This window comes from Neopsephotus bourkii, unplaced genomic scaffold (genome assembly GCF_033783945.1).
Source record: "Neopsephotus bourkii isolate Nb327-2 ecotype Australia unplaced genomic scaffold, CSIRO-AGI_Nbou_v1 NB_168, whole genome shotgun sequence".
In the NCBI taxonomy this organism is placed as follows: domain Eukaryota; kingdom Metazoa; phylum Chordata; class Aves; order Psittaciformes; family Psittacidae; genus Neopsephotus; species Neopsephotus bourkii.
Genome location: NW_026900684.1, coordinates 9,005,244 through 9,028,974, shown reverse-complemented (window position 1 = coordinate 9,028,974; position 23,731 = coordinate 9,005,244). Strand labels below are relative to the sequence as shown.

Sequence of the window (23,731 nt, the reverse complement as noted above, 5' to 3'; positions counted from 1 at the left end):
ACATCATATCTAAAAGGTACTGTTACTACAGAGAGATGAACTGAAATGGAAACAAAGTAAACTCTAGTCACTTTATTGCATGAGAGCACTGCTGCTTATTATAAAATAAAATAAAATACAAAAACAACATAGCAACATAGCAACAAATTCAGAAGTGCCTGAATAAAATTTAACTCCAGAAACCTCATGTCGCTGTGTAATTTTGTCTTTGTTCTAACACGCTCAGCACTTGTATGTTCACTTCCTCTCAGTTTAGTCATATACTTTTTCTGAACTCTCTGACATGAGCTTTCAACCTGGAAAGCTGTAAGATGCACATCTTAGAATCATAGAATAGATAAGGGTTGGAAAAGACCTTAAGATCATCTAGTTCCACCCCCCTTGCCATGGGCAAGGACACATCGCTCAAGGCTGTCCAGCCTGGCCTTGAACACTGCCAGGGATGGAGCATTCACAGCCTCCCTGGGCAACCCATTCCAGTGCCTCACCACCCTAACAGTAAAGGACTTCTTCCTTATATTCAATCTAAACTCCCCCTGTTTAAGTTTTAACTTGTTACCCCTTGTCCTATCACTACAGTCCCTAATGAAGAGTCCATTCCCAGCATCCCTATAGGCCCTCCCTTCAGATACTGGAAGGCTGCTATGAGGTCTCCACGCAGCCTTCTCTACTGCAGGCTGAACAGCCCCAACTTTCTCAGCCTATCTTCATACAGGAGGTGCTCCAGTCCCCTGATCATCCTCGTGGCCCTCCTCTGGACTTGTTCCAACAGTTCCATGTGCTTCTTATGTTGAGGACACCAGAACTGCACACAATACTCCAAGTGATCTCTCATGAGAGCAGAGTAGAGGGGCATAATCACCTCCTTCGACCTGCTGGTCACACTCCTTTTGATGCAGACCAGGATACGGTTGGCTTTCTGAACTGCGAATGCACACTGAAGCTGGCCCATGTACATTTTCTCGTTGACCAACACCTCCAAGTCCTTCTCCACAGGGCTGCTCTGAATCTCGTCTCTGACCAGCCTGTAGCTGTGCCTGGGATTGCTCTGACCCAAGTGTAGGACGTTGCACTTGGCATGGTTAAACTTCATAAGGTTGGCATCAGCCCACCTCACAAGCATGTCAAGGTCCCTCTGGATGGCACTACTTCCCTCCAGCATATCAACTGAACCACACAGCTTGGTGTCATCGACAGCAAGACTGATGAGCAAGACTGGTCCCAACACCAATTCCTGAGGGACACCATTTGTTACTGGTCTTTGGCTGGACATTGAGCCATTGACCACAACTCTGTGTGCAGCCATCCAGCCAGTTCTTTATCCACCGAGTAGTCCACCTAGCCAATTGATGTCTCTCCAATTTAGAGAAAAGGATGTCATGCGGGGCAGTGTCGAACGCTTTGCACAAGTACCTTGCTGTGTCTATATCTATTTAAATTTTTTATCCTATGACACCCACACAAAACTTCATGTACTTTCAGCTGGATGCTCTAAGAAGTTCCTTCCAAGCCTTCACAGCCTCGGAAGCTCTCTTTAACAGCTTTTGCCAGAGATCAAAACTCTACCTGCAGAGATCACGCACCTCCATCCTGCCAAAAGCCTATTATGCTTCGGTACGAAACCCTGTCTGTGCAGGACATCACCTGAAGATAAGTCCAGGGTGACCCTGGCTGTTTCTAACTGGAACAATGGGAGGCATCTGACCTCTGCAGTGCATTGTGTAGTCCTGATTCTGGTGTAGTTTCTCCACTGCACATCAGAACAAGGCCCTATATGCTATTTGATGGCAACCCTGAAAAGATGTTCCTGTTCATGCTTCTATTTCTTCCTGAACTACCATCTCTCTAACATCATGTTAATTTTCATTCATCTATAGATTTCATTTCAGTACTGATAAAAATTTACTTAGCTTTAGCACCTTGCCCAGCCTTAAATTCATAAATTATTTTTGGCTCGAAGGCATTTTGCCCCAGTCTTGTCCATTCTTCCTATGAGAAATTCCTCTGAGTTAATACTACTGTTTCCTTACTCTGTGCACAATCTACATAAATATATTTACGTACTCTTTTTTTAAACTAGTTATTAGAGTTGCCAAGTAATTTCTCAAATGCTGAACTTCATCTTGATTAAGTTGTACTGATAAGAGTGCACGGCTCTTCCTGCAGTTTATAAGAAGTCAGAATTTGAAGTACTACATGTGTTCCTACCTCAGATTTGTTGTTTACTTGCATTCAGTTTTCTGTAATGCAGGGTTCTGCCTACTACCTTACATCTACTGTCCCTAATCAATACCTCTTTTGACTTTTATCATAGATTAGTGTAAATATTATATGCTTTGTTCTTGTTGACAATCCGTATTTTTACCCTAGAGGTGTTTAGCTCTTTTTAATTTTGGGAGGTTCAGAATTCATTCAAACAGAATTTTTTAATTTTTGCACTTTTAAATAAGAATCTCTACATAAATGCTTCAACTTCTTCCCAAAGTTTTTTACAACAGCATCTTAAATGTATTGTTCTCTATGTGGAAATATGAGAGAGTGTAAGGGAAAAACCTGATCAGTTCCTTTGGAAAGGACTTTAAAATTGCCAGAACTAAAACAGCCTCTGCTGCTTAAATAAGAATGTCAGGTTGTCTAGAACTAACAATACCGCTTTTATTTAGTTAAATCTAAATAAATCAGAATTTATTCAGATTTTATACATAAATTTATACAGATTTTATTCAGAAATTATACAGATGTCTTTAAACTTACTGATATATCAATGCTTAAAAAGTTACTGATCATCTTTTGCCATGCTAGACAACACCTCTTGGCATTCATTCACCCTGTTCTTACACACAGTATGAAATCTAAATATATTTAAGGACTGTTAAGTATCTCATAACCAAACAGCCTCCTCTAACATTCCCATTTCTGCACTAGCTGGCATCTCCTAAATTCATACTTCATTTCTCAAGAGAAGTAAAAGATGAAGCAAAAGTATTTCAGCTTGTATCATTTTACATATAATGCTGCTGGAATACAGATACTAATGTTCTGATATTACCACTAAATGTGCTATAAATCACAGAAAATACACACAAAATCTTTTCTGCTTGGTCTAGATTATCATTCTCATCACTATCACTTGTTGGACACTTATTATTGCCAGTACAAAACATGTTCCTTCTATCTCTCTCTCTGACATGTTATATTCCCAGGCACAGCTCCAAGAGTCTTGTTGAAACATGGATACATTTCATGCTATGCTATTACTGTTATGTGGTTGATTCTTCTTGGCTTACATCCAAGTCAACTGCTTCAACACAAAAAAAAAAAAAAAAAAAAGTCAGTGCTGGTCCAAATTTCTTTTCACAGTGGGACAGATTTTAAGCATCCATTTTATGGATGTGTTTTGTTTAAGGTTTTTTAAACATTTTTCTTCTACAGCTATTTTTTTTGTGAATGAAAACCTGATTTTGACAAAATTAAAAGCAATTTTTCCTGTTAATTTCTGCTTTTTATTTTCACACACATTTCCCTAACATTTCCTTTTAATGTATATTTCAAGGTTGAAATATTCTCTGCATGATGTCTATCGCTTTGCAACTATTAAGATGATTATATAAAGCTGGTTTCCTTTCTGATTTACTCTGAATTTATTTACCATTAGCAATGGGGGAGGAGATTTCCACAACTGCCTCAGTAACACAAAAAGAAGATTTTTTAACAAACTGATTAATTTTTTGAAACCTTATTTTGTAAAAAAATCCACTAATAGAACATATAAAGAAGAAATCTTTACGATGCAAGACTAGGTTTTCCCTGGAGATTTGTCTTTCCAGTAATTCCTTATAAAACAATTTTACTAATTTTAATTGATTTTTTTTATTTCTGAATCTTCTTTAGTATATTGATGGTTTTGTAGCATTGTGCTCCTTAAAGTCGTTTGCATTAGTTATTTTATATGTCCTTCAGGCAAAATACTAATTTTTTCATTCCAACAGGCTTCTGAAGTCCTGCAGAGAGAATTGGATCTTATCTGCTATTTAACAGCTGTTGAATTTCCTATTTAATTTTACAATCTTCCAGATAGGGATTACTTTTTCTCAAAATGCATATGCTTATATTTTCACATTCTCAAAGTTTTCCTCCTCCTCTTATTTTAATTTTTCGTGGTGTTCCTAACACTTTGGGCCCTCCTCAGGAAAGCTATTGCTTTTGTGTTTAAATGTAATTACAGATAAATAAAACGGTTTTAAAACTACTTAAAAAAATAATAATAGTGGAGTAGGGATCTTATTAAATTCTGCTTCTTCATGGGTTCTTCAGGCTGTGTTCATACCACATAACCAATTCAAAGACATCGAATAAGAAAAACCATTCGTTCCGTCATGACCCACTCCCTACCAATACAGGCAGGTGCTTGTAGAAAATTTTCCAGGTATTTTGCTTCCAAATTGCTGATAACCTATTTATAAGTTTCTGATACATACTGTAATGGTTTTCAGTGATGCCAAGTTTCTTTACACAGAATAAGATAACACCCAGCTGGGAAAAGACCTCACTATACAGATTGTTTACCTTTTTCACACTGCCAAAACTGCAGTTTTTGTTCAGGAAGTTTGCATGGTCTGTACTTGGGAACAAGACAGTGAAGCTTAAACTAGAAAATAAAAATAACTCTTGCAACTTTTCTAAACAGATGCGTGACAGAAAGTGAATGCTTGGTTGTCAAAAATAGGAACATATATTCTTTCCTGATTAGTTCTTAGTGGGGCTTCAGATGCCTCTGAGAGAATCAGGGGATACGGACCTTAATTTCTCATTTGCTGCTTTGCCAAGAAATGAAAGTTAAAAACATGACTTTTAATCAGGTAGGGAATTCTGAAAATGTGACCCTAAACCTTAAAGCTCTTCAGCTGAAAGAAATATTGATAAAAATACTCTGGTTTGCTAAGACTAACCAGGTAATGCAAATGCTAATCATCATACATAATAAAGGCATACAAGCAAGGAAGGGATAAATCTGCAAGTTCTCCTCCTTCTTCCTTGGCAATCAATACCAAAAAAAAGAACATTTAAAATGGTTACTATGAGTTTATAAGACATCAATAAGAAGATGCAGTTGATCTGAAGGAAAAAAAAACTGCATATGGTTTCTGTGGATTTTGGAGATAATATCTTTAAGTGGGAGAACTGAAAAACGAGCAGGCTAGAAACCATTTGGGAGTGTATAAGGGACACACCTTTGACCATAAATTCGTGATAACAGAGCTGACATTCACAAGTTTGAATAACTACAAAAATAGTAAGATATCTAGATGCAGCGAAAAAGAATGAGACAGCCAGGGTAGAAAAAAGTTCAGGAAAAACTGATCATCTGCTGAAGTGTTTCAGTTAAAACTGAGAAGGAGTATCTAAACCAAAGGGAAATAAAGCTATCATCTTGAACAATTTATGATGGTTCATAACAGAAAGGTAAAGCCAATGGGGAAAGCGCAACAGCTCCCACAGTTGAGCACACCTTGGAAATGTATGACAGCACTTTCTGTTTAATTAAAGAAACTATTGACTGAGCTTACATGGCAAAGAAAAAGTATGTCTTCTATGTGAAAGACACACTTGCAGCACAATCTGAAGCAAAAAATGTTTTGTCCAGTTTGTCATCAACAACAAAATTTCTGTCAGTGGGCAGCCAGACCAAGAGAAGCTACTGGCAAGGCATATTACAATGTCTGGCACACTCTATTAATGGAAGCAAAGATCCCTGTAGTCAACAAAAAGGCTGTGTATAAAACACATGGTAAGTTATGTGAGAACAGAAATAATTAGATGAGTTACTTCATAAGTGTGATATCCCTGAGTGAGAAAAATCTCAGTATAAAATAAAAATAACCTAACAAAGCAACCTGGCCAGATTACAGGAATAAGAGAGACTGAGAATACAGTCAGCATCTAAATATATATATATAAATAAATCTCTGAGCTCAGCACAGAAGACTTCTTAATATATAACAAGTAGAGAAATTAAGAAAAAGTAATAACTTGCATTATTATTTATTTTTAAGAAACTGTATGTATATTAACAGCATATTTGGAAGTGTTGGCATAAAGATGAGATTCTTTTAACCACTCAGATGAGTTCTGAAGTACTGCTGGGGCTTATCCTTCCTACTTCAAGAGCAAGAACAGATTACAAGGAATCGAGCCCTCTAAAGAAATTCCAACACTGGTCTATTATCCAGAGATCTGATGAATCTCAGAAACCTATAAAGTTGTTAATAAGTTTTATTTTATTTACTAACTCCAGCAGTGTTTAAATAGCAAATGTCATTCACCTAAACTCCAGTTAAAGGGGCCAAGCATCCTACCAAATTTAGATAGTTGTCTGAAATGCTTAATAAAAAAGTTCTGACTTGAAAGACTTGGGGGTTATTTTTTGCAGAAAATAGGACAGCCTTAGAAAAATTCAGCTTATCTGAGAAATCTCTCTAGCCCTCTTATCTCTCCTTTAACTACTGAGGGAGCGTAGGCCCTTCTTTTGGCAACCTTAGCAACATTACTAGTTAGGTGAGATACACCTGTGTCACAGCACATTCCCTCTGAAACTAACTTCTCCATTAGCTTCTAGGTTGTTGTGGCTATAATTCACAATTCTGGTTTTTAACTATGCAGTATGAAAGGTCAGACCACCATACGAAACTCAACTTCCCCATTTCCCATATCAGTGCCTGAAACTACTGATGGCATTTGTTGCTTACCATGTATGGGGGCAAGAGTTTTGTTAGACTTTCCATATTTCAGATTGTATTAAAGGATTCTGACTCATAAGTACATCTGATGTCTCAGAGAGAAGGTACTTCTCATAAATGAAGAAGCAGTGGTATGAAGCATTCTGCATTCTTCAGATAAAGCAGTTTTCAATCAGAAGGAAGGCCTCTGTCTGTCAGCTCAGCATTTTGACACCGGGATATGCAGATACAGTATCTGATTTTCAGAAATGAGAGCTTCATTTCTAGCATTCAGAACTGATGCATCTGTTCTGGGTGGGAAAGACAGCTGAGCCTGCATTGAACTCTGCTCCTTCTGTTACTCAAGAGAATCAAATGTCAACATGATGCAGTTTCACTGTCTCTAGAATAACTGGTCTGGTAAGGGCAGGATGAAGTGACAATTTCACATCACTTGCACAGGTTTTTTTCAAAACATTTGTGAAGCTTCTATAACTTTTCTTGCAAGATAAATTCTGGAAATATTTTGGAAAGTTCAAGTTTTATTTTAAGCACTCAAGGAGCATGGGTCAAATAGTATACACAGGTCAAATAGTCTATAGTATTGAGGTAGTCAAAATAATTTTCAAAGACAGAAAAATCCTTTTCGCTCATTAAAATAAAATGTTCCTAAATACTAAATATAATGAAGATATATCAGTCAGTGCAACTTCAAATATAAAACAGCCTTCTCTAGAGCCTTAACATGTTTCTTTTAAAAGGTGAGATGCAAAGAAATAGAAATAAAATTGCCAGGATGAAAAGTTTATCCACTGTTTTCTGATCAGATAAAAAGATCTGCTTCCCCATTTCCTAGCATAGAATGAAGAAAAAAGCCTAATCTGTGTTGCTTTCTTCATTTTTTAATTGACCCTGTACACAGGCATTCTAAAATAAGGTGTAAATGAGGCTTTCCATGATCACGCTAGCTTAATATAAATAGGAAGGGTATTAAATCACAAATATACAGTGACACAGTTGGCTTCAGGCCCGTCTCCCATTCTTCACTAATCATGCTGCAGCACAATTATATATAGCCGTTTATTTAATTCTCTAAAAGAATGCTCAGAGATAGAAACATTAAGACTAAACCACAGCCTTCCCTTCTCAAATGTGACTGGCGTTGTTCCACTACTTTTATTTTAATTGTCATAGTAAATGAATTCTGAAAACGCTGCCAATGAGGCTCTTCACTGTCACATTCGCAGGTCCTCTCTCAGATCTGAGACGATACACCCCACAGCAGCATTGGCATGACTTGGATGATAACACTCTGAATACTCTTATTAATCAACTATATAATCCCTGGAAATGTTAGATTGCGCTATTTCTTTTTCTATTATTTCAGGCAAAAAAAAAAATCCTTTTGTTTGCAGAACTTGAAAGTGAGCTATTCACAGTGAAGGACAGTCAAAAAGGGCACATGAAAATTTTTGTAGATGTTGGCTTTCAGTTTTCTTAAAAGTCTGTTTTTCAAAAACTATTTTGGTAAAGAAGAAAAAGGATGTTACTTTTCAGATTTCCTGTGAGAAATATAGCTTTTCCATACAAAGTTAAAACAAGCTTTACCTCCTTGGAATTTGTTTATTTTTGTCATCCACTTTTCCTAGTAGATTTGGTCACAGGCATGAGAAACATGGTCATTAATATTTTGCATAATAGATTGTAAAATATTAATGAGAAGTGATTGGTAACAATGGTAAAGCAGAAGGACATAATTTTCAGACCTTAAAATGCTAATTTGTTATTTAGAAATACATCAACAAATTTGATGGGAAATCATCGAATCATAGTCATAACTGGATTTTTAAAAAGGTGGTTTTGATGTGGAGCCATTTTATCATTTTAATTCTTCAAAATAACAAGTATGCTGTGCACACGTTCCTGTTAGCATTAGGGTGTTGACAAACTGTTTGGTCTTTGGCAATTTATATTTTTATATTTATAAAATTACTATCTCAATATTTTATACAAGGAAGCTTTCTTGCAACATGTAGTATCTGCCAATCCTCTTCAATAATATTAGCTCATTTTGGCAACTGTACATAACAAAATTTATTACAGCAAATTTGCATAGCAATACACTAGTCTGGGCTTGACACACAAGAGTACTGATTAGGTTCGATTTACATCTCCAGTCATCTTTTTGTTGTTTTTAGAACTTATTTCTTCATATCATTGCATGATTTAAGGAACTGAATAAATTACAAACATATCACTGTCAGATTGAAATACTTTCTAATTCCAAATGTTTTTTAAAACGTAATACGTTATTTGCCCCTTTAGAATTTTAAATACGAGATAATCAAAATAAACCTAGTCAAAAACAGTATCAAGTTTTAATTGACAAAAATGCTGTACATAGTTTTACTCCCTAACCTCTAGAACACAGAAGCAAAAACCAGAATAATAACCTAAAATAGCTCCAGGCATTTGCATAGCAATCTTACTGATAGCATCATCAGAGTAAGACAAGCAATCAAACTGCAGATTTCATGTTTTTTCTTTTCCAGGGAAAAGAAAGAGCCTCCAACCAGTGCATGAATAATAGCAACAATGTATTTAACTCAAACTAATTGATGTCTTATTTTAATTGCAGTCATAAATAGGATACAGCTTTAGCCTTAGCTACATAATATATATCAACCCAAGGTTTCTGAAAGTAAAACAAAAACATTACAAATTACTGATGAGGCGAGTAAAACACTGAAGGAACCAATTTAATGAATCATTAACAATAACAGTGATATTAGCTATAGAATAGATGTTTAATCGTTAATTTCTTCTAGACATGCGCTACAGAATTACAGCTTATGCTGTGAGGGAAAAAAACCCTGCGAGAGCATCATTGCTCTGCTGCAATACTGAGGACAGGCATTTTGGGAGCTGTGAAGAAAAAATAATGCTCTGAAAAATTTGCTACTCTGCACAGAATTTGAACTAGCTTAGTAGGTTCTCACTGAATATAAATTAGGGACTTCTTTCCAGGAGATAAAAGCAGTGTTGGTATAAGCAATGATTGCTCTTTATTTAAAATGGTCCCAGTCTTTGTATATTTATTTAAAGGTTTTACAACAATTCTTATTCGGCATTAAAATCATACCATGACATTGGGCAGGTGAAAAATTAAAAAAAAAAAAAAGAAAAGATGAAATAGCAGCTTTAGTGTGGAGCATGGTACATCTATGTAGGAATGGCATACATGCCCTATTCTCCAATTTCCAATGTCTAGGTTACCTGTGTTCACCTTAACTTAAAATGTCAGGATGTCCAAAATAATAATTTTGATAGCCTTTAATGTGGCTGGAAGATGTTCTCTATTGCCTATATTAGATCTTAGTGTGTATTCCAATTTAATAAGTTTTGAGATTTGAACCCTAACCCTCCTCTGGCTATTATTTTATATATCAGTTGTTGTAAATACAGTACAACATAAAGTGTACCTTAACACCCAGATATACTTGTCAATATTTAATCATGTATTTTTCATCAGAAAATATTATTTAAATATGGTTTATTGACACTGGTGGTGTCTGTAGAGTTATCCAACTCCAACAGTTACCAAGTGTCCAGGCCTCTTACCTTAGATGCCGAAGAGTCAAATACCAGCAACGTTGGTTTGTTACCTGATATTGAACAGAGATCTTAAAGTAATCCTAGTTCAAACAGCAATTTCAGTATGACAAACCTCCACTAAAGTCCCAAAACAAACCAGAATTTTTTGAATCTAGGTTTTCAAGAGTCATAAGTGATCAGTCTCTCCAAACCAGTAATAAAACAGGAGCAAATAACGGCCTGTTTGCCACTTAAAATCAAAACAAAACCTGATGACAGGTCTCAACTTGTCCCAAATCAGAACAAGCAAGATTTCTTTAAAAACAGTGAAAATATAGAGAAATATTTCTTGGCTAGTAGACCTGAAGGTGTAACATGCTTTTAGTCCTGTCCTGGATGGCTTATGTTGCCAAGAGAACAAGGCTTCACATTCAACTAGTGGAATTAATTATTCCTAAGCAGCAAGAGCTACTTAGTGACTAACCAATACAGAGAACATTTCTAACACTCTATTCTCCTTTGCTATGATTTTTTTTTCCTAAACAAGAAAAGATTAAAGAAACTAAAAAATAAACAACCAAAAAAATAAACATCACAAGGCACTCAAAACATGCTGAAATTATCATAAGTACAAAAGGTTTCATAGCCACTTACCCAGGCACTGACACATCTGCCGCAAGTGGTGATTTTGAAATCCCCATAGAGATCCTTGATGGCACCAGTTGTAAAGAATCCCTCCACCATCAGCAAAATGCCGTATACAAAGAATGCAGCTGCTACACCATATATCACATACTTGAAGATGTCAATCCTGTATAGAAATGGCAAAAATTACTTAGCTGCATAAATATTTAAAGATGACTGAAATTTCAGGATGAGATAATAGGACCAACTAAGCCTCCAAGTTTCTGTGCTGGAGACATCTGAAGTGCCGATGTGCTATAATGATAGCTGAAGCTGAGGACAAGAGTGAACTTTGGAATAAAACAGCATTGATACAGGAAACAATGGGCCATTTAATTTAATAATATGTAAAAATGGATCTGTGTATGTAAGACAGCATAATTTTTCAGAATAATTTAAAATTCAGTTAATTTTTATTTTATTTGCTCTCTAAAGTTGCAAAGAACAAAAAAAGGGAAACAAGCATCTGATACATCTCCTGAGTAACACATTGTAGTCAGCACTGCATCCAGTACCTCGTTTCCTGTTATGGAAAAGATATTTTGTCACAAACTTCAATAAACCTTTCTACATACACAAGTAGTTATCAAGCTGTGACGCCAATCTTCTCATTATTGTTTTTCCACTTATACTCCAATGAAAAAAAGTGTCTGACGCAGGATAATAGTCATCAAGAGATATCCCTAACTTTAAACCAGAAACATGTTATTCCAAAAGCCATAAGGTCAGATCATGTGGAATTATTTTATAATCGAGCTTCAAAAGCATCATTTCACAGACCCAAAGCTCAAGAAATAGAAGGATGACTTACAGTGTAACATGCTCAGCCTTACAAGGCTGAGCTTACTACATAGAAGATTAACTGGGATATGTGGCTGTCCTGTGTGGCTGTGTGGGCTATGTCCACTGTCTAGAAGCCTAATAGTGGCTTAAGGAATGTGTGCCTCCCAGATGTTATCTCATAACCAGGTTTTATGAAAAGATGTTTGAAAGAACCTCTCTGCTCTAAGTGTTTTGTCTAAACATAGAAACATTCCTAGTGAACATTGCCTGGGGTCAGCAGGTTTCAATGTTTCTGTCTTGGATTTCCCTTAAAAACTAGCCACAGTAAACTTCAAGTTTATTAATACGACACTGCACAAGTCATGCAACTCCTTAGAAAATGGTAAATAATTTGCAGGTTTAAGATGTTAGTAAGTTCCAGTCACATTACTCAGGTCAAGATAGCAACAGCTCCTAACAAAGTAGGACAAAAGCATAAGCCAGAGACCCATTAGTATCTACAAGAAGAATTTTGACATGCACCAAACAACTACCCAAACTGGATATTATTAAAAAAAAATTGTTATGAAAAGAAATATCTAACAATAATATTCATTTAGCATTACCTTTTTCATCACCATCCAAAAGGCAGCTCTCAATACATTTTATATATACAATCCAGTAACAAAGGCCAAAGCCCCATTAAAATATCTTTGAGTTTGGATGATTTTCAAGCATTTCAGGCTAGAGTTTACAGCTGATATTTCAGATCTATGACTGTGTCTACAGCTTAACTGAATGTATCTTAAATTTTCATTAGTCTCTTAAAAACACAAACTTATGACCTGATTGGGAGTGGAAGAATTATTATAAAGTAATGCTTTGGGCACCTATTGTATTTTTTTTTTTTTTTCATAAGGGTGTAACTGAAGGGTTCTGGGAATGAGACAAGATATGTTTTTTCACAGCATTCCATTGACAAAGTCCTCTCAGCTTTTCTCTACATCACTTTTTATTTCATATTCAAGTGAAAATGAGGGTAAGTTGGTATCCGTGTAGAATAGATGCGTGAATATTCAAAGTGCTGAAGCAAATTTAACACTGCAGCAGTACTAGATGATGCAAAGATGAAATTTATTTTAATGCATAAGACTGCTGATTACATTTTTAAAACCCTATTTCTCTAATTTTATAGTAATTCAGCCAGTGTACTGCTGTTTTAACAGGAAAATGGTGGTCTGAGCCTGTCTTGTACTTACTGAAGAAAATAAATTTACAATAAGCAGGCAGCAACTTTGTGACTATTCCATAAGATCTCTTCCAATTCCTACATTATACATTTTATAAAACTGTGACCTCCACCGGTGGCTGAAGGGTGGGGGTTCTGCCAGCAGCAGCTCCTCACAGACCTCTGTGTGCTCAATGCTGTAGAAATTACAAGCTATCATTGCCCTAAAGAGATTAAGACTTTGGGAAAATCCAGAGACTATTTTCAGCCCTTGCAACAGCCCTTTAAACCATCTGTCCTGAGCCTCCCACTGAGCTGCTTGTACCAAAAAGTGTACTGAAAGATCTCTTGCTTTTTCTTCCACCTTATGTGTAACCAAAGGCATGCCTTTTCCTTAAACCTTCCTTTCAAAAGGAAAAATATATATAGCTACACACTCATCAAATATAGAAATCATTTTCTTCCTCATACACACTCCACAGAGAAAAGTGGTAAAATCTTTGCTGATCAGACTACATGATATGAAATAGTCAGACTTACTCCAAGGAGAAATGATATTGTATAATGCGAAGAGTAAAAATAAAAATTGCGAAACAATCATTCACCCGCCTCTTTACAAGTCAGATAGAATTTTATTGAAATAAAACTACTTTTAGTGTGTGCTAAAGAGAACACACTACAATAGTAATATTTTTTATATATGTATATAGTTTTGAAGATAGTGGTGGTATAAAATTATTCTGTAGCATCTAATAAATGTCACATAAACTTTGACTTTCCAATAAAATTATAATAAAATATAGGTTTTGTAAATTGGAAAGTTTGATTCTTCCTGGATGAACCCGGAGCAATTAATTGCCATCTGTGTCTCAGCAAATTCTCAAATGCTGCAGACAGTGTATGAGAGCATGAGACTGCAGGGAAAGACAGAAGGGATGATGAACATGAGCCAATGGATGAGATGGGTAAGGACAAAGAAAAAGGACAAGCAAGGCTTACACATGTGTAGCTGGAATGGAAGGAAAAGGGTGGGCAAGAAGCAAAGGAAAAAGAGACGAAATTATAAAGATAAATTTTGTACTCTTGACAGGATTGGAAAGAGATCTAGTAGATGAAGATTAAAGTTACACTAAATGACAAGAACAAAAAGAAATCTTGAATGCTTATTCAGTAAATGTAGTACTCCTATTCATATTATATGATACATACAATGATATAATTAAAGCCATGGAACATTTCTATTAAAAGGCAATCAATGGAGATTGTGAAAATCTCAACAAATTTGCATTGATCATGCAATTTTCACATAACCTAAATTGCTGGATAGCATAAGCTGAATGATTATCTAATTCCTAATTTAATTGTGAAAACCACATCTTGAAATTAGTAATTATTTTTTTTTACAGAATAATCTCAGACATAATTTCCATACTGTCTTAATCTTGTAGATGCTCCCCAGGTTCCAGATTTACTTTTTCTCACCACACTGTGTTCAGAAATGTTAGAAAAATAAACATCGTTGTTTTCAATTTGTGACTTAAATCAAGCTGATCTTTCAATTTTTATTCTTTTTCTACTGCTGCGTCTTTAATTATTCCATATTAAGCAGACTTCCTAATTCATTCATCAGAATCTGGATTCTATCCAACAAGACAAATATTAAAATAGCCCTAAAGAAAACACTTTCTTCTACTGGCATGTTACTGATGGAAGCTGTCAATGCTAGCATCTCAATGAACAGGTTATAGTTGAGCAGTGAGTAGACTATTCCAGCAGAGACAAGTTAGAGGTGACTAAAAACATTCTCAGTGAGTCAAGTCAATGTTGCAGACTTCCTACCATGTATTTTATTGGGTGTCTTGGTTTAGTGTGAGGGGGGTGGAACTAGATGATCTTAAGGTCCTTTCCAACCCTAACTATTCAATGGTTCTATGGTCCTATGATTTTCACTGTGCTTTGGTAAATGCAAGGATTAGAAAGTAAAATAAATCAGCAAGCAATAAGATTAATTGCGGAATGATCAGGTCTATATGTAGCAGGCTTTTGTCAAAAATGTGTTTTAAGAAATTAAGTTATTTTGCTGTTATTGAGACTCCTTCAATCCTCTGAGATAATAATTATTACAGCCTGTTTTGAAATTATTTCTATATTCATAATTAGTTCCTGTTAACTGCACCTAGAAGTAATAATGTTTTAGTCTTGTGGAACAAATAACTTCACTGGAATAAATCTTTACTGTTCCAGCATAATAAATGGATCTACTACCCCAACATAGAAGCCAAGAAGAACTGTTACCATTGGCCCGTTGTATTCTACTGTGTCCTAAAAGGACATGCAAACTGTAAGAAACTTGAAGCATTACACTAATCAATCTAATCATGGTACACTTTCTACCCTCAAGTTTGAAGGCTGGTACTCAGCTAATATACACTGACACATTTTTTGATCAAAACTACTTGATATTTCTCTGGAGCAATCTACATATTAGCTAGGGATATTTTTAATTTGGTTAACATAAGAATGCATTGCAGACCTTTGTTGGCAGTTAACAGCAGCAAAACCCACCCCATTAGTTTGTCTTGTGACAGGTGATTCTCATGCTGTCCAGAAAACCTTTTTATACAATTAGAGTATGTGTAGACTTCAGCCTGAAGAAGTAATATAATCCTAATATTACAGAGATTTTGTTTGGCCTAGCCAGAGTAATAGCTATTACTATGGAACATTTATTTTCCTGAATTTATGTCTTCTCCAGTATACATACGGACATTCAGAAACTACAGGTGCTGAATAGCAGATAATTGCCAGTAAGTGTACCTACACTCTCTGAATGCAAGAAGATTAAGGCAATTATACATATTTTCAAGCAAAAAAAAAAAAAAAAAAAAAACCCAAACAAAAAAATCACACATAAAATAAGGAAAATAAAATACTTAAGCTATCAAAGTGCTAAAAAACTTTTGTTATATTATCATAGTACAATTCCTAATTAAGAATTGCCTTTTTTTTATAGCTGGCATAGACAATTTAGAAACATGACAAATGCACATAATTACTACCATTGAGGTAGATCAGTTTTTCCAGTTTGGGGGGGTTTTTGGTTGTTTTTTTTTTATTTATTTCTTTAAATAGTTGATGTTCATATCTAGAGTGCACAATAATCTCCATTACTCTGTAAAACAGCAATGCTGGCCTTCATGCTGATCCTCTTGCCCCCTGAAGGACTGATCCTGAGAGGCTGCTAAGAGGCTGAGATAGCAGCCTGCTCCCTCAGGCTATCTCAACCTTGTAGGAGCAGTTCTGCAAATGTGTTTTTTGAAGAGAGACAGGATATAAGGGGACGTTTGCAAATAAGAAGGTTTGTTTAGGATATGCAGAACCCATGCCCCATGGAAGTATTTAACAACAGTGTTTAAGGTCTCCTACAAATCAGCTAGGAACAATTTCTTGGTGTAAGTTCATGACACATCCACTTAAACAGCTTGAGCAAAGATGGTAGTTGGTACCATGAAGCATAGAGGAATTGTTAGCAAAGGGAGGAGACAAGCAAAGTCAAACCTTAGAAGGCAAAAACGCAGCTAGCAAGGAGAAAGAAGGATTTATTAGTAATTGCCTGCTACTTGCAAAGTAAATAAAAAAAAGAAAAACTCTAGGTAACAACATAAAGGAGGTAAAACAAACTGAAATATCCTCACTATGGAGAAAGGGGAAATGAAACCAATAACAAAATGTAAGCATTCTGAGATTAAGTTAATACAGAGTCTAAACTTCTGAATTTCAGGTGGAGAGAAAAACAAAACTGAAGTACAGAATGCTCAATTAAAGTTTGTCAGGAAATGCTAACAGGAGAAACAATTAACAGTAGACAAAGCATAAGAGCAACAAAGGCCTAAAAGTAGGAATAAAACATTATAAAAAGGAAACAGAAACTTCTGATTCTGTATTTCTGAAAGAAATTTTGTATGTAATGGTATGTATAATTCATTCAAAACTAAAGACAGATTAGGATTATGTAAATAAAAGATTATCATACTATAATATGGAAAATACACTCACATTCTGCAAGGGCCAGATTTAGTTATTCTGTTCTAAACAGAATATAATATCATTCATTTTAACATTGATTTGTGGTGTACAACTTTCTACAGCAAGCAAAATACAACCCTAAATCATCATTCTGTAAAAGTCTGATGGTTGCTTCCTTCCTAGGAATGGGACAGTTGAGCTAAAATGCTGTGGAGCAGCTCTAAAATCAGTAAAGAATTAACAAGCTAAAGGAAAAGGAGCAATACCAGTGTAAACCCCATTTTTGCCCAAAGAATCTTGTTACTTTCTTGGAACAGGAAAGGATCCAGTTTAAGAATTTAAATAACCATGAAAAAATTTTAGTCCAAACCACAAAATTCTGACTATGACATATGGATGAGGCTCTTCTCAAAGTTATTTCTAAAATACAGAACAGGTTTGTTCTGTCTGCTCACCTCTAGCAAAACTACTTTCTTAGAAACATTTTTCAAGATGCTAATTACAGAGGAAATCTGGAGCCTTCTTTGCCCGAAGAAGGACAAAACAGATTGAAATTAGTGCACAGTAATATGCAGATTTATGGAAGAATTACATGATGTTGTACATTATATGTACTCAATTCCCAGGCAACTTCCTGTGGCAACTGTGTAAAAAGATGTGGCAAAAGCATATCAGAAGTTTCGTGAGTATTTTGTTATTACTAATGTAAACTTGGAGTCATACTCAGTACATACTGATAGCTTCAGATTATCAACTTTATACTAAAACTCCAGATTGTGATGGTAATACTTAATTTTGCCATTTTCAGATCTCCTGTGGAAAGGCCAGTTATCTTAGTTTTGCATGGCTCATGAAGCAAGACTTAGCAAAATGTATATTACATAGGAATTTATGCTATTTTACATGTTTATAAAGTAAACAAAGACTAAAAGCAAATGAAGGCATCCAAAAGAGAAGATATCTTCTATGAAGATGAACCACCTGCTGAGAAAGGTCTATTGCAAATGCTTTGAGTCACAGGCACACAGTGGTTATAGCCAATCAAAAATTCCAGCCAACCAAGAAAGAGAGATGCTTAAGACAGTATTAAATTATACAGCTGTTTGGCTAAAAGTAGTGGATTGTATTTGCACAGATGAAGGGAAGAAGGCCAAATACTTCTTTTTGTAATATTATTTTGCTGTTATTGAAATGCTCTCCTATGAATTTCCTTCTTCAATCATTTCATAAAATTAGGATCACACTTTTGCAGGTACATCCCACATCCTAAATTTTACTTACATAGTTTCTTGCTGGTTTTACTTTTAACAGAATACAGAACACCAGGCTACATACTACACCTGAGTAGGCAGTAAACGTGACATTTCAGCACTGTATCATCTTGAAAAGGTCATATTCTCAGGTACTGGCATGTTTTTCCAGATTTAATGCATCTAACAATTGATGCCAGATGTAAAATGACATGTTCTGCATCTAATCTTTAATATGCTGTATTTGTCCATTGATACTTTTTGTGTGTGACTGAACCATTTCCATGAACTAGAAACTGTTCCCCTTAAATAAACTGTGTTTTTTTAATATAAAAAATGCATCCTTTGATGATATTGTACACTCTCTGGTTGTTCCTGTCAAATTATTATACATGGACAAGACATATGGGCCAAAGTTAGGCCTTCCTTTAAGAGATAACTTCATTCTTCTACATATAATCAGAATCCAGGTACAAGAACTCAGAGTGCTACTAGTGGGAACTCTCATTAGTCAAGTTACAAGTCTTTTTATCATTAAGCTCAGTGAATAAACCTCTAACTTTACAGCAGCAGAAATTATGGGTGCATCACCATTAGCCATTTGACTCAAGAATATACTATGCGGGAGGGGGTTAAGCAAATCTTGCAGCTGTCCCTGCTTATTGAAATATGGTTTGCATCATGTTTTTCTGAGGACACAACATGGATTCCTTTCCATGTAAAGCTAAATGGTAAGTATGCTTCAGGAGTGCTCCTACTGCACTCAGGCCACTCATGAATATGCAGTCTATTTTATCAGGCAAGACTGAGCCCAAAATAAGGCCCTGAAATACATACTGTATAAACAGCAAGTTATTAGAACCAAGTATTTAGGTCTACCCGTGGTTTCTATCATTTTAACACACTTTTCTAGCATGTATGTAGCCATATGACTTCTCCACTTAACTCTGGACCACATCTTTAGAGATTACATCTCCAAAATACTAAAAAGGAAGACTATGTGTAGTTCTCAAAAAGGGTTTGAGCAACACAATTCTCAGCCCACTGTTGTCCATTTTTCACTGTTGTCCACCTGTGCAGCAGATACAGTAGGCACACAGTATTACATATCAAGTAGGATTTCTACAATACTTCAGTGAAATTAGATTAATTACAAATTATTTGCTGTCACAGAAGAAACTACACTTCACATGCATTAATATAGTAATATTCAGGGATTTTAAGAATAGTTTCCAAGTATTGCATTTGCAAAATATTTTATAATAAAGAATCTTTGCTGATATTTGCAACTTTTCTCAGACAACTTAGAGATATTGAATTGGCCTAATGGAACAATGAAATCTATTATCTAAAACCAAACATACTTCTAAGAAGGCATACCTTTAAAATAATTATTTTTTATATAAAGCTAATTTTATAAGAACCTTTTAATGATAATTTTACACATGTGAAGCTCGAAACTTCAGATCATACTTCCTACATTATATATTATTATATATAGGAAAAGTAAGCTACTGCTTAAAAAACTGCTTGGATACTATTACATATTCAGAAATTTGAAAATAATCCTTACCAAAAGGGAGCATACACCTTCAAAAAAAAAGCAATATGCATCTCAGATAAATAACAGTACAGTCATCCTACTAGTTTGGCAACCCTCCTATACATAATTGACTTCTTTCCTGTCTCTTCCTCTTCATAGGCTCAGATAACTGAATTGGTGCCCAGATGGATACTCTTACAGAACCAGTAAGGTCATCTACAGGGACTCTGTTGGGTGGTTGCTGTTTCCAAACATACTATGATACAGCCATGCGTAAATCAGCAATTGCTTGTCCTGATACAGATCCTTAGACGTTTTCCTTCCCATAATACAAGTAGTGTTTAAAACATAATTTATGTTCAAGTGCAGAGCACCTAACTTTTGTAATAGAACGATCCAACCTCTAGCTTACTGTGATACTGTGACATGTATAGGGAAAAACAGATTAATACTATTGTGTACTAAGTAGATGACTAAACCAGAACCACCACATGGTCTAATGCAAATGTATTATAAATATCATACTTCATATCAGCTAGCCTTTATTACAGGTCTTATTGTAGTATCTTTCACAGTATTCCATTAACATTAGTATAATAATATTTATAACAATATTTTCAGTGGTACCAATATTTAACTTGTGATAATTGCAAAGCCAACGGAATGAAAGAACAGCAGAAGATCAGAATATCATCTGTCTATCTATCTACCTCTCAAAACACTGGTTTCAAGAGCTAAGAGGGGGCATATAAAAGCTTCTATGTATGCTCTTTTGGTTTTCCTTCAAATGAAAACAGTTTCACGTACATATGTATATTACCAAATAATACCCTTTTCATAAACAATGACTATCCACTGACAGAAAGGTTACCAGCAATCATCAAACTTGGACACAACAGCACCTGAAACAGAGGCTTTCATATTTTGAAAGGAAAGAAACTTTCAGATGTAAGAGCATGCCTTCATTAGTGTCTGTGGCACTTCCAGTAGAGAAGATAGTAACGACAGGTTTATAGATTGTAACTTCGTTTAGTTTACTATTTGGTTTCACACCTTTAAAGGGAAGCAAATTACAACAACCTGAATTATCTCTGACTGTAGTAGGAAGATGTTAATGTTTCTATCAGGAAGATTTCTTTATTTTGATTTCTAAGAGCGTGATTCCCTTGTTTCGTGGCCTATATATCACAAACATGTGACAGATGGCACTATCTGGCCTTGCATACTAAAGAGAAAGAACTGTGAAAAGATGCTGTTGGGAAATAACACCAAACACACCTTGTGCTGCTGATTTCTTACAAGATATCTTCTGGAATTTGTTCAAAACACCAGAAAAATATAAAAATCCAGATTGTAAAATACACATTTGATAATCATGCATCTATTCCTGCTGACTTCTGAATCTTGTCAAAATCAATGATTAAGGGAATATAGTTATACCCAGTACTTTCCAGATATACACTAGAATTTATTAAGTTATTAGAAGAATGACTATATATCACATCCTCCTTAAGCATATTACTCCGTTTCAGTGGTCTACAGAGCTGTTAAACTGACAAAGCAGGCAACGTAAGCCTTTTACCTCTTACATTTAAAATATCATAAAGGCAGTTTTTAGAATAATTTATACCACCAAATTTATTTTCTTAGGATCTTTTTGATTCACAAGGAACTAAAATAACTACTCTACACATACTGAAGTAATCTACATCCCAAACAACAGCTTATGACAGCAATTTCCATTTCAATATGTATAGGTTTAAGTAGGTATTGCACTGTTTGTTTCTCCTTACTTTTCTTTCTCCTTTTTGACCTTTCAAAGCAATATAATTACCACAAAGCTTCTGTACCACTAACTGTTAATCACTAGTTGTGACAAAATATGAAGTACTTCTTCTCTTACAAAATTATTTTTAAAAGCAGAGTAATATATACTTAAACAGGTAGAAAATTAACTATGCAAGTTCTTGAGAATTACAGTTTAAACAGTTAAAAGCAATGGCTTATCTCCTTCTAGTGAAAATATTTCCTCCTCCTCTTTCCTTTAAGACATAACTTTAGAGACATATTTCACAACTAAATAAACTACAATTTTTATTCTATTTGGTCTGCCAAATAAAGAACTGGGTTTAGTATAACTAAGTAATCAAAAAACCCAAATGCGTCAAAAAGCTACTGGTTAAGCTTAACAATTAAATGCCAAAAAAAAAAAAAAAAAAAAAAAAACAGACCAAAAAAGCCCAGTTTTTTACAGTTCCTTAATTATTTCCAATGAATTGGAAGCGTTTAGTTTCACCCTCCATTTTATATGCATTTCACCTATGTCTCCAGATTGATATTTTCATTTAAGCATTTGACAGAGGGAAACTGGAAAACTTGCTATGAAGAGAAAGCATCGATTTGTGGCTGTTCTGCACTAATGGCTTCCCAGGGACTAATAAAATAAGTTAGAGCTAATAAAATGATGGATCTTTCGCTCAGGTTAACAATGACCCTTAGCCACCAAGTCAAGTCAGACCCATTATTCCAAATGCCAAGCCAAAAAGGCAATTCAGAAGTCACATACTTCCTGTCTGCCCCATATATTATTATACAAGAGCATCTAAATTCCTCAGTCCTAAGAAGAAATCTGGATATAGCATGGCAGTGACATCCTTACTTGGTACATTGTCTGCTCTACTGATTCCTCAGACGATACAGCTAAACTTTCACACAGGAGTTGTCCTGGGTTCAGCAGTAGCAGTCATTTTTTTCTCCTTCTTAGTAGCTGGTGCAGTGCTGTGTTTTTGACTTTAGCTTGACAAGAGTGCTGATAGCATCAATGTTTTCAGGTGTTGCTAAGTAATGCTTATTCCGATCAACTACTTTTCAGTCTCATGTTCTGCCAGGGAGGAGGGGAAGCCAGTAGGAAGCAGAGACAGGACACCTGACCCAAACTAGCCAAAGAGGTATTCCATACAACAGAATGTCATGCCCACTATATAAACTGGGGGCAGTTACCCAGAAGGGCTAGATCACTGCTCAGGTCAGGCTGGGTATTGGTCGGTGGGCGGTGAGTGGTTGTATTCTGTCCCCTTGTTATTTCTCTTATTATCATTATTAGTGGTAGCAGTAGTAGTTTTGTATTATACCTTAGTTACTGGACTGTTCTTATCTCAACCTGTTTTAGTTACACTCTTCCAGTTCTCCTTCCCATCCCTCCAGAAGTGGGGGGGATGAAAAAAGAAAGATGAACGAGCAAGTGGCTGCATAGTTCTATGTTACCAGCTGGGCTTAAACCACAACAGAAGCTTTGAGAAGTATGTTGATAATATAGCTCTACGCAAGTTGAGACTTAAGATTCAGTCTCCAGCTATCATGAAAACATGATACCAAGTCAGATCAAATGCATATCTTGTCCATTTTCCTATCTCAAGCAATGAAAATAAAGAAGTAAAATCAAGCAAATTGAAAGAGTAACACCCAATGCTACTATAGCCTTTGAAAGTTCCTGAGCTGGGTGAATCTTTATATCATTAGAAACCATCACGTATGAAGATTGGCTGAGAAGGTTGTGACTGTTCAGCCTGGAAAAGAGAAGGCTGCGTGGAAACCTCATAGAAGCTTTCCAGTATCTGAAGGGGGTATATAGGGATGCTGGGGATGGACTCTTCATTAGGGACTGTAGGGGTAGGACAAGGGGTAATGGGTTAAAACTTAAACAGGGGAAGTTTAGATTGGATATAAGGAGGAAATTCTTTCCTGTTAGGGTGGTGAGGCACTGGAATGGGTTGCCCAGGGTGGTTGTGAATGCTCCATCCCTGGCAGTGTTCAAGGCCAGGTTGGACGAGGCCTTGGGTGATATGGTGTAGAGCGCGGTGTCCCTGCCCATGGCAGAGGGGTTGGAACTTGATGATCTTAAGGTCCTTTCCAACCCTAACTATTCTAT

The 23,731-nt window shown here is 35.7% G+C and overlaps 1 protein-coding gene across 1 annotated transcript in view; it reads right to left on the bottom strand.

The window, feature by feature from the left end:
• Nucleotides 1-23,731, bottom strand: part of GPM6A (glycoprotein M6A) — a 117,252-nt gene that overhangs the window by 12,847 nt on the left and 80,674 nt on the right. Inside the window, exon 3 of the mRNA XM_061372407.1 lies at nt 10,965-11,121. Coding sequence (XP_061228391.1) covers nt 10,965-11,121 — 157 coding nt within the window. The remainder of the gene's footprint in view (nt 1-10,964; nt 11,122-23,731) is intronic.